Source organism: Salvelinus fontinalis, chromosome 1 (assembly GCF_029448725.1).
Source record: "Salvelinus fontinalis isolate EN_2023a chromosome 1, ASM2944872v1, whole genome shotgun sequence".
Classification (NCBI taxonomy): Eukaryota; Metazoa; Chordata; class Actinopteri; order Salmoniformes; family Salmonidae; genus Salvelinus; species Salvelinus fontinalis.
Genome location: NC_074665.1, coordinates 49,556,170 through 49,567,986, shown reverse-complemented (window position 1 = coordinate 49,567,986; position 11,817 = coordinate 49,556,170). Strand labels below are relative to the sequence as shown.

Sequence of the window (11,817 nt, the reverse complement as noted above, 5' to 3'; positions counted from 1 at the left end):
AAGAAACCACTTGGGAAAATTGGTAATGAAGTTAGGTCCCCCCCCCAAAAAATCACAAAGTTATATACATTTATTGTGGTTTAGGTTTCATGATGTTTGTATCTAAACCAAAGTAGATTGTTTTTAAGACTGTTTTATACAATAGTCGGGGTCTCTATAAGCTACAATATGAGGTCATATACCTAGCATGAGAGTGCATCCTTGTAGCTGTGTGGGCTAACATAGTCAAGGCAACAACTACTCTTCCTGGGGTCCAAACACATTAAGGCACTTACATTACAAATAAAACAAAATATAAAACGGTACATTTTTTACTGAAAGCCAGTGGCATGTCGTTAGTTGCCAGCAGCATACCACTCTGCATACCACTACTGGCTTGCTTCTGAAGCTAAGCAGGGTTGGTCCTGGTCAGTCCCTGGATGGGAGACCAGATGCTGCTGGAAGTGGTGTTGGAGGGCCAGTAGGAGGCACTCTTTCCTCTGGTCTAAAAAATATCCCAATGCCCCAGGGCAGTGATTGGGGACACTGCCCTGTGTAGGGTGCCGTCTTTCGGATGGGACGTTAAACGGGTGTCCTGACTCTCTGAGGTCATTAAAGATCCCATGGCACTTATCGTAAGAGTAGGGGTGTTAACCCCGGTGTCCTGGCTAAATTCCCAATCTGGCCCTCAAACCATCATGGTCACCTAATAATCCCCAGTTTACAATTGGCTCATTCATCCCCCTCCTCTCCCCTGTAACTATTCCCCAGGTCGTTGCTGCCAATGAGAACGTGTTCTCAGTCAACTTACCTGGTAAAATAACGGTAAAATAAATAAAAATAAAAAAGTAAAGATTGAAAAAAGTAACATCATCATGCCCCGTGTAAACAAACGGTAAACAAGCAGGGGTCTAGCCCCCTTTGAGGTTCTTGAAAGTGAAGGGAAGAAGTCCATTTGAGCAGCAGCAAGGGATGAAAAAAAAATAGACTGAATGATACTGAAGAGGTACATTGACAAAAAATCAATTAACATGTACCTGTGCGAAAGAGAGGATACGATAGAGTAGCAGAGAAGGTCTTGCCTGATGACATGGAGTCTGAGCTTGCTAAACATATCAAGAATCTCACTGACCAGTTTCATGGGTTTAGTTGCCTCAAATGCAGAGAACTTGCCCACGAATGTGAAGGAGGCTGAATTTACCCTGTCCTTATACTAATTTTGCCCCATACCTGGTAAATTGTGCCAAGAGGTCACTTTTATTTGGACATGCTATGTTTTCAGAACTGTTATGTTTACATTAATTTGGATTACTGACATGGATACTCCACATCCTGAAATATATGTTAGAAAGAATACTATATTTCCCTTGACCTAGTGATGCTGACTGTAAAAATGGCTAATTTTACCCCACTCACCCCTATTAATAAGGAAGAGGCTATAAGGACACAGCTGAAGCTTAAACCGACTAGCAAAAACGTAAAACTGATCCTTACCTTAACTCTAACCTTCAACTAATTTTAATAAATTGTGAAATATCGCTTTGGGCGTCAGGCGTGGCCTTATAGACTTCTTAATAATCTCGACCGGTTTTCCGGTAATATGTGAGTGATGTCATGATTGCTACGAGAAACGGCTGCCCCTTGGCGATAACGTACGTCACGGAGAGGCGGCACTGGAACAGAGCTGCTTAATTTCTATGTTCACTATCAAATTAGTATCGGTGCGTACAGCACATTTGAGAAACTCTGGGATATTACGCTCCAGCCATGCGATACACTATATATACTTTCCTGTTATGCATCACGTATTGGGGTAAATTGAAAATATATCATTATGGTTTAATATTTGCTATCTCAAGGTCTTTATGTCACATATAATCATATATAATTACAATGAACAACTACAAAAATAAGGTGTATTTTATTGTACAGTATTTTTAAGGACAGCGACCTAATTAGCGCAAATGTTAATAGCACATGTAGTACTTATTTATAACATTGCAAAGTTGATCACTTGTATGATGCTCGTAGTATAATCAATGTCTACAGTCTAGACTTTAAATCAATGACAATTACTATAAGAAAATGATGACTGTTAAAGTAGGTCTGGATGTCTGTTCTTTCAGTTGTACTGGTCAAGGGCGCAAGGAAATTGGATCATGTGGAGCGCTACGATGTCGTCCGACCTCAGAGACTGACTGGTCGGGTCAAAAGAAACATTTTCTCAAACCAGGTGCTTACATCCCCTTATATTTTCTCTATAATTAGGTAATAGTGGTTCCCTGCAAATTAGGGAAATATTTCAAATCCCAATGATGAGGGGTGTTATAAAGAACAGGATAGCTTTTCATTGTCGACAACTAAACAAGATCTTTGCTAGGTTTATCCTGACGAGTTACAATATGCATTAACCATTGATGGCGAGAACCACACTATTCATCTGGAGAAAAATAGGTAAATAATTTTTAACTGTCCACCAATTACTAGACGAGTTTTGGTAACATATTTGGTAGCAGTTAAATTAATTGTTCTACTACTTACTCTTTTCATAGGCAACTTATTGGGAGGAATTACGCCGAAACACACTATTCAGAAGATGGAAGGCGGGTGACAACATTTCCAAATTATGAGGTATTTAAGCCATTTAAATTAATAGCTTACATTTTGTGTCACATTTTTTGATTCATTGCATGTTATGCAGATTTAATGTGTACAGTATTTTAAGATATGCTCTCAACCAATACTTGTATTCATTTCAACATTTTAGGACCACTGCTATTATCATGGTCATATTCAAGGTATTGAGGATTCATCCATTAGTGTTGGAATCTGTTCTGGCATTAGGTAAGTGAGATATCTCCATATTTCCTGTTTTCTATCAGCAGTTTCTGAACTTTTTGAATGCCTTTGAATGACTTGACATTTCACTGGAAGTCAAAGTTCTCTTTTGAGAAATTCAACATTTCCACAGATGTGTAATAGGAATGACAAACATTTGGGGTTGAAATCATTTTGAAAGAGGTCTTACACATTTAGAAATGTCCCCTTCTTTTATGACGTTGCTGTTGACGTTCTTTTATGACGCTGATGTTGATTATTCATACTATATCATATCGTTTGAAGGAACAACGCTATGTTCATTGGGGAGAAACTGATTGTCCATGCTTTTCAATGCAACACTTAGAAAACCGCCCTCTGATGTGTCTTTCCAGTGGCTTTGTGAGGGCTGAGCAGAAAGTCTACCTGGTTGAACCTTTAGGAGACTCTGCCGATGGGGAGCATGCTCTGTACAGACAGGAGCACCTCAGAGCCAACAGGGCCAGCTGTGGTCACTCCAACGACAGCACGGTCTATGACCATGACCAGGGACCGGCCCCCAGACTCTCAGGCCTCTTCAAGTCCAAAGGCTGGGTATGCAGTTACTTACTAATGCTTCCTTCTGGTTACTTACACAATACACATCCAACGTGTTCAGAGGTTATGTATGTTGTATTTATCTTGTAAGATGAGTCCAATGTTTTCTTATCTCTCTCTCTCTCTCTTTTTTCAGAAAAGTAAACCCATCACTGGGCCTCAAAGATTTGTGGAGATGTATCTGGTGGCTGACTATACAGAGGTATGCTATGTTATGTATCAATATAGATGAATGTTTTCTTTCTTGTTTCCTGACAGCCTTTGTTGGTGGCTAACCTATGTGTGTTTGTTGTTTTTTCAGTACAAACGATTTGGAAGCAAAACCCAAGGTCGAATGCTGGAAATTGCCAATCATGTTGATAAGGTACCTTTTCAAGGAAGTCATTTTGTGTGTTTGTTTGTGAATGGCTGCATGAGCATAGTTAGGTCAATGAGTTTTTCTGAGCTGGTCCAGGTTCTAGTTATAGGTACTTAGGATGCTATATTGAATTAGCCTACTGTAATAACAAGGGCCTAGGGCCTGGAGTCCCCCACCCCACCTGTCTCTAGTACATATATCTTATATTAATGAAGGAGTTATTGAAAAGACCTCTGTCTTTACATCCTAGTTGTATCGGCCATTGAACATCCGGGTCATGCTGGTGGGGTTGGAGATATGGACTACTAGGGATCACATTGACGTCACGATCAGTCCTGAGAACACCCTGAATAGGTTTCTCCAGTGGCGCCAAGACGACCTTCTGAAGAGGGAACAGCATGACAATGCCCAGTTTGTCACGTGAGTAGTTAGCCTTATCTTCTTTGTGTGTGTGTTGTGTGGAAGGAAATGGATTGCAATTAATCACAATCCTTTTACCATTATTTAATTGTTTTGTATTATATGCTGTAAAAAATATCAATATAAAATGTTGTTTTTAATGCATAGCATTGAAACGATGGCCAAATGTCTTGTTTCGGGGTTTTGCAAAGCTAATGACAGTTCTAAAGCTTTCCTCCAACATTTGGGTGTTGTTTTCAACAGTGGTAAAGATTTCTTGGGCGATACTGTCGGACTGGCAAATAAACTTGCCATGTGCACTGGAAGTTCAGGTGCAGTCAACCAGGACCACAACATGAACCCTATTGGCGTTGCCTCAACCATCGCTCATGAGATGGGCCACAACCTGGGCATGTCCCATGATACCTCAGGCTGCACCTGTGGGACATCGCTGTCCAACGACAACTGTGTCATGGCAGATCGGGTCAGGTAAATACAAAAACACTCACACGTTACACATTCACTAACACATTGACACAGTGAGGACTGTCCTATGTTAGTTATTATGTTAGTCATTCTAAAGGGAGCCATCATTCCCACGCCTTTAGGTCAGAGTACCCAGGGCTGTTTAGTGGCTGCAGTCAGGAGCAGCTGAGTGACTTCCTGGAGAGAGCCAATCCCAGATGTCTGCTGGACACGCCTGGCTCTGATAGGCTGTATGTGGGGCCTGCCTGTGGCAATGCCTTCCTGGACCCGGGAGAAGAGTGTGACTGTGGAACTGTGGAGGTAAGTCAGGCTCACAAGGTGCACTGGTGCACAAGGTGCACTGGCATTGATTATATCGTCTTACACTATTCCACTGACTCAATCCAAGATGATAAAACTTTGTAAAAGCTTATAAAAGGGCGAGAAAAAAATACACACGCATGACTGCTTTGTTTGCACTGTAAATTAGACATTTTGGAAAACTGACTAAACGATACATTTGGTTAGATTAAATTGTTATTTTGTCTTTTGTAACTGATTGGTGTGATTTTTGTCCCTCCTAGGAGTGTAAGAATACCTGCTGTGACCCCACTACCTGTCGCCTCACTGAGGGATCCAGCTGTGCTCATGGAGCATGCTGTGAAAACTGCCAGGTAAGTGCATTTTCGGTCATATGTCAAGTCCTGGGAAATCTGGGTGCTTTATTAAACGTATGATTGAATGAGTCAGACCAGCTGGTTTCATCTTTCTTTAATCTCTCTTTGCTCATCACCGTATGATTGAATGAGTCAGACCAGCTGGTAACGTCCACCTCTGATCTCTCTCTGCTCATCACTTAATGATTGAATGAGTCAGACCAGCTGGTAACGTCCACCTCTGATCTCTCTCTGCTCATCACCGTATGATTGAATGAGTCAGTCCAGCTGGTAACGTCCACCTCTGATCACTCTCTGCTCATCACCGTATGATTGAATGAGTCAGACCAGCTGGTAACGTCCACCTCTGATCTCTCTCTGCTCATCACTTAATGATTGAATGAGTCAGACCAGCTGGTAACGTCCACCTCTGATCTCTCTCTGCTCATCACCGTATGATTGAATGAGTCAGTCCAGCTGGTAACGTCCACCTCTGATCACTCTCTGCTCATCACCGTATGATTGAATGAGTCAGACCAGCTGGTAACGTCCACCTCTGATCTCTCTCTGCTCATCACCGTATGATTGAATGAGTCAGACCAGCTGGTAACGTCCACCTCTGATCTCTCTCTGCTCATCACCGTATGATTGAATGAGTCAGTCCAGCTGGTAACGTCCACCTCTGATCTCTCTCTGCTCATCACCGTATGATTTTATTTAATAAAAAAATGTTACACCCCCTTTTCTCCCCAATTTCGTGGTATCCAATTGTTAGTAGTTACTATCTTGTCTCATCGCTACAACTCCCGTACGGGCTCGGGAGAGACACAGGTCGAAAGCCATGCGTCCTCCGAAACACAACTCAACCAAGCCGACACTGCTTCTTAACACAGCGCGCCTCCAACCCAGAAGCCAGCCGCACCAATGTGTCGGAGGAAACACTGTGCACCTGGCGACCTGGTTAGCGCGCACTGCGCCCGGCCCGCCACAGGAGTCGCTAGTGCGCAACGAGACAAGGATATCCCTACCGGCCAAACCCTCCCTAACCCGGACGACGCTAGGCCAATCGTGCATCGCCCCACAGACTTCCCGGTCGCGGCCGGCTGCGACAGAGCCTGGGCGTGAACACAGAGTCTCTGGTGGCACACAGTGCCCTAGACCACAGCGCCACCCGGGAGGCCTCATCACCGTATGATTGAATGAGTCAGACCAGCTGGTAACGTCCACCTCTGATCTCTCTCTGCTCATCACCACTCAGAGAGACACACCCAACCAACTGCAACTAATAACCACCAGCAAAAAAAAAGAACATAGCCACAAGAGAAGGAGTGTTCGGAGAAACCAGGGTTGAAATAGCAGCAATAATACCAGGAAACAGACTGATGCACTTGTGTTTCCCTGTACTGTACTACACATATCCTTCCTTAATATGACAGTCAGGGGACTGTAAGACAGACGTGTACACAGACATTTCAGCAGGCATAGTCAGTCATCAAAAACTATTTTTACTGTATGAACCAAACTTGGCGTCTAACCAAGAACCATACACTTTGCTGTAGTAGTAGAGTCCAATTTTCGTTTTTGAAGTTAGCGCTTTGAGCGTAATGTTTGAAAAGCACTGCACAAATCAAGTCATTCCTCAACCGCTAAACTATTTGTTCTCACTCTTCAGCTGAAACAAGCAGCCAGTTTGTGTAGAAGAGCTTCCAGTGACTGTGACTTGGCAGAGTACTGCACTGGAACTTCAGCGCATTGCCCAGAAGACACCTTTCAGATGAATGGGAAACCTTGTAGCTATGGTCAGGGCTACTGCTACAATGGGCAATGTCCGACCCTTCAGCAACACTGCAAGAGACTGTGGGGACCAGGTACTTCTGTCTTTATTGTTTGAAGTACATAGCCATTTACACTACACGAGTTGTGACACGGCGTAACCATCCAAAACCCTATGACGTTATTTCATTAGCACAAAGCAGAACCCTTCCAGAAAAAAAAACTAGGCCTAGATATAATCTCATTCGGTCAGTGCAGGTTGAACGTCATATTGTGAATTGTGCAACGATGATCATCTACAGTAAGGATTCATGTCGTAACTGTCGCACGTTTCCTCTTGTTCTCTAGCGGCACAAGTAGGCACGGACTCCTGCTTTAATCTAAACCTGGGTGGCAATGAAGGAGCCCACTGCGGAAGGACCAAAAATGGCTTTGTTCGCTGCACACCACAGTACGTTCCCGCCCATCTGACTTCCTGTGTTCTGACATTTCCTGTTTCCCATCGAATGTGACCACACAATGCCAATTGTAAAGAAGGCAATTTACAAATAGAAGAAAACAGATATTACAAGACTTCCATACGTTTGCGCTGTTAAGAAACATGTTGCCATATTTTGACGTCAAATACTAAGTCAATTTGTTTTCTTCTCCTAGGAATATGAAATGTGGAACACTATTTTGCTTTGGAGGAGATGAGTATCCCATCACTGGGCAGAAGGCCTTCTACAATATGCAGGGAGGGGGGACATGCAACATAGCAGTGGACCAGGATAAAATAAGATCTCTGGACATGGTCCCAACAGGAACTAAATGTGGCGTGAACGAGGTAAGACTGTTTATGAATTCCAAATCACCCCTCGGGAGGGCCTATATGAATTCATGGACATGAATCCATGGTGTTCATATGAGAGGGCAAATTAAGTGAACAATTCTTTGTTTCCACAGGTTTGCTATGATCACAAATGCCAAGATGTCAAAATCTATGGTCAAACGGCGGACTGTTCATCCAAATGTCACAACAATGGGGTGAGTGCATTGGCTGTCGATTTCGAGTCGTTAGTACAACTTAGCTAGAATTGTTATGGACCCAATCTTCACACTCTGTGCGCTCTTTTGTTAGGTGTGCAACAACAAGGGACAGTGCCACTGTGACCCAGACTGGGCTCCACCCTACTGTGACGTCAAGTATTCAGACTTGCCTCAAGGTACGCCTCATTCACTTTGTTGTGACATGCATTGTTGTTCATGAAAATGAACATCTTAATGATTGGTTATGTTTTGCTTTGCAGACCAGTTTGGGGTGGTAGCTGGCATCTCAGCAGCGATAGCTGTGTTGTTGCTGCTCACTTTCCTGGTTGCAGGACTGATGTGCTGCAAGAAAAACAAGAGAGAAAATTACACCTCCAAAAGGTGAGTTTTTTCACTAACATACACGTTTTAAAAAATGAATTGTTAATGCCACTTCGCAGTTGTCATTTCAAATGATTTGGTACGTAATCAACATATTGATGTGTGATGCGCAGGAAAGTCCACTCTACCTCCGGCCAGTTGAACCCAATGTTCCGGGAGAGGGGTGCGAAGAGCAAACCTCTGAGCAAGCCCCCCCAAATTAGCCAACCCACCTTCATGGAGTCATCTGCAACACAAGCCTGTACCGCTCTGTTTGTCACTGTGGTCCCTTCCAGGCCCCCTCCACAGGTGAGCTACATTACCACAAGTTAACTATCTCAAAATGACCACTCCTCCAGGCTGACTGATGAAGAGCTGTTATGTAGAGTTACTAGTATTATCATACATGTTGTATGTAGTTCCTATGTGAAATATATTGATAGCAACAAGAAGTGAAAGCTGCTGAACTCGTAAAGATAGCCTGCCCAAAGTTAAGGTTGGTATGTTTTGAATAGACTAGGGATATTTGGAAAGAAAAATGCCAATTAAATGGAGAGGAATATTTATGAGAAAATGTTGTCTTGCAGCCACCAAAGAGCTTGCCTGCAGTGCAGCCACAGTCTCGCATTGAAGCGGTGAGCTATGCCAATTGAAATACCGAAATGTATCATATTAATAAACACTGGAATCTTAGAAATGTATTCTGCAGTGCCAAACTCATACAAGCATTTTTATTTGATCATCAGACTAAACCTCTACCTCCGTCAAAGCCTTTGCCGACTCTGAGTAGCAAACCGGTGAGTTATTCCAGCCATTACGATGACTAACATGTTAACAACATGGTATAACTGTTAAAACAAGTAACTACATGGTCTCCACACAGTCTAATCATGAACTGATTATCAATTGTTTTATATTGTTCTATTAGAAAATCAAGCCTGTCGTCCCAGTGCCACCAGTGAAGTCCAGTCCTTACCCAGTGTGTCCAGTGAAGTCCAGTCCTTACCCAGTACCTCCAGTCAAGTCCAGTCCTTACCCAGTACCTCCAGTCAAGTCCAGTCCTTACCCAGTACCTCCAATCAAGTCCAGTCCTTACCCAGTACCTCCAGTCAAGTCCAGTCCTTACCCAGTGCCTCCAGTCAAGCCCTCAGCACCAAAGGTACCCAGCAAATACCCACAAGTAATTGTTTATCTAACACATTTTTCGTAGTCATGTCTTGCAAATTCTTCATAGCAGTTAGATAAAAAAAAAAAAAAAGTATCTTCTGAAACCATTGCATCGCAGGAAAGTAAAAGTTAAAAAAGTTAAAAAATAATACATTTTGTGTTCGTAATTCTTTGCGTAACCAGAATTGAAGGGCACGTTTCAAGATGGCCGTCTAATTGATCCCTGTGTGTTCAGCAGACCTCAGGAGGAGCAAGCCACAAGATTGCATTGAAGCCTCCCCCCATGCCACGTCGATGATGACTGCTGCATGGAGCAGTATGGTGACTCATAGGAAGACAAGGCTTTGAGGAGGAGCCTAGTCCTTGTTTCAGGCTCTAGGAGGTCCTGGAGGACCGAGGCTAAAGTCAACTGTGGAGAATATCTTTGAAGACTCAACATCAACATGGTGGTGTCTCAAAATGTTCTCCTCAACCACTGTGGAAAAGTGGTTTGGAAAATGCTGGAACAGAATTGCTGGTGCATTTCCCACGCAGTGTTTTTTTTATTCAATTTTTTTTTCTTTACAATAATTGTATATAATTTTTTTGTTGTTACAGTAGACCACTCCCTTTTAAATAAACCTAGCAGTTGTACTTGTTTTTATAGGCTGCTTCAAAAAAAAATATGAGGGGGAGAGCCTCATGGAATTGTACAAATGAATGTTCATTTTAAGCTTGTCATGTGCTCAAGCCATTGTCTTTTTTTTATAAACGAAAATGTATTTATTACATTGATATTAGTTATTTTTTCAAAGATATTACTAATATTACAAGTGAGAGATAGGCTTACTGAAATGAAATACTGTACGTATTATATCTGCTTATTGTGATATGTGCAATAATCCAGTCCAATGCATCCTTGGTCTTCAAATGGCCTAGGAAACTGTTGATTGTAATACAAATAAAAATGTGCCTAAACAAATACATAGTGGTTGTCTTAGTTTTATCAGACACTACTCATCTCAGCCCAGAAGTAGGACAGAGAAAAAGGGGAGAACACTGTTTATATTCAAGAAAAGCTAAAAGAAATGTTTACATATTCATTGCATTCCTTCCTCTGATAGTACAATCATTCATTTTTTATGATAAGCTAATGCTCGAGTGGAACTGAATAGTTTTACTCAGACAGAATTCACCAAGGAGTCATCTAGTTAATTACACGATAAGCCAAAAGCAGAAAAGTCTCACTAGCTAAGAGCATTAGTTCCACAGTACTTCATGGTTTCATAATATCTCTTGCCGTAAGGCACTTGTTTTTGTTAACATGCTGCAGCACCGCTCTGTGTCAAGCACGGCAGTCATGGGGTGCACGAGTCTGTGGGAAACAAGCTGAGGAGCACACAGGATTTCATACATGCTCAATGAATAGTGAATCCTTGTCAACCGCCAGTCAGTGGCCTGGAGGTTGACAATATAGTATGTATCTCACTAGAACAATACAGTATTCACTAACAGGTTGTGTTGGTTGCAAACAACAGAACAGGAAATGCCCTCAGTTGCTCCAGGAGGAAGCTAGACCCATCTATATATTGCGCAATTGCTACATCTAGGAGAACAAAAACAGCTCAGTGACAAATTCAGTTTGGATTCTGTCAATATCTAATTTGATGGCAAATGTGCCAAAGGGAAACGTTGCATTAAAGCCCCAATCAGTAAGATTTCTAGTCTTACAGTGTGTCTTAAGCTCCGTTTATACCTGGCGCTAACATGCATCCTTGGCCCTGATCTTGTCCACGTTCCGATTGTACCCACATTTTCAGATAGGCGTTTACACGTAGTATTCAAAGGTGTCTCTTATCTGTCCACTGTGTCTGCATTGGTCCCTTCCTTTATGCAACGGCAGTCTTCAATTACTCATTTTATCTCCCTTGATATCTCTGGTGTTAATAGCCTGAAACCATTCCTAAAATATCCCTCATTCATTCTGGTGGGGGGTGGGGTCATGATGGGAACACTCATCCAATGAAAGAACAATCATTGATGGACCATAATTTCAAGTGTAATATGTCATATGATATACTTTCCCAGACGCTTTCATCCAAAGCCAACCAAAGTTAGATCTGTGTAGCCTCTGGATTCAAACTCGCTGTGTTGTTGCTAGGACCATGCCCTAACCAGCTGAGCCATATACAGTAGACCATACTGTGTACTGTATATTAAGTGTTGACACAGACTGAC

At 42.4% G+C, this 11,817-nt stretch overlaps 1 protein-coding gene across 4 annotated transcripts; it reads left to right on the top strand.

The window, feature by feature from the left end:
- Positions 1–1,664: 1,664 nt before the first annotated feature.
- Positions 1,665–10,563, top strand: LOC129857030 (zinc metalloproteinase-disintegrin-like 4a). Of its 4 annotated transcripts, none has more exons than XM_055924912.1 (23): positions 1,665–1,792; positions 2,106–2,212; positions 2,360–2,433; positions 2,532–2,610; positions 2,747–2,823; positions 3,192–3,390; positions 3,530–3,595; positions 3,695–3,757; positions 4,002–4,171; positions 4,415–4,639; positions 4,759–4,936; positions 5,200–5,289; positions 6,944–7,139; positions 7,393–7,495; positions 7,699–7,870; positions 7,990–8,070; positions 8,165–8,249; positions 8,334–8,454; positions 8,568–8,742; positions 9,021–9,068; positions 9,180–9,230; positions 9,362–9,613; positions 9,839–10,563. In XM_055924912.1, the coding sequence occupies exons 1-23, from the start codon at positions 1,747–1,749 to the stop codon at positions 9,896–9,898; spliced, it is 2,718 nt and encodes a 905-aa protein (XP_055780887.1). In that variant the 5' UTR covers positions 1,665–1,746; the 3' UTR covers positions 9,899–10,563. The 4 variants fall into 4 exon arrangements, with proteins under 4 accessions (XP_055780887.1, XP_055780877.1, XP_055780906.1 ...); XM_055924902.1 differs by having other exon boundaries at positions 9,836–10,563; XM_055924931.1 differs by having other exon boundaries at positions 1,666–1,792; positions 9,362–9,592.
- The last annotated feature ends 1,254 nt before the right edge of the window (positions 10,564–11,817 follow it).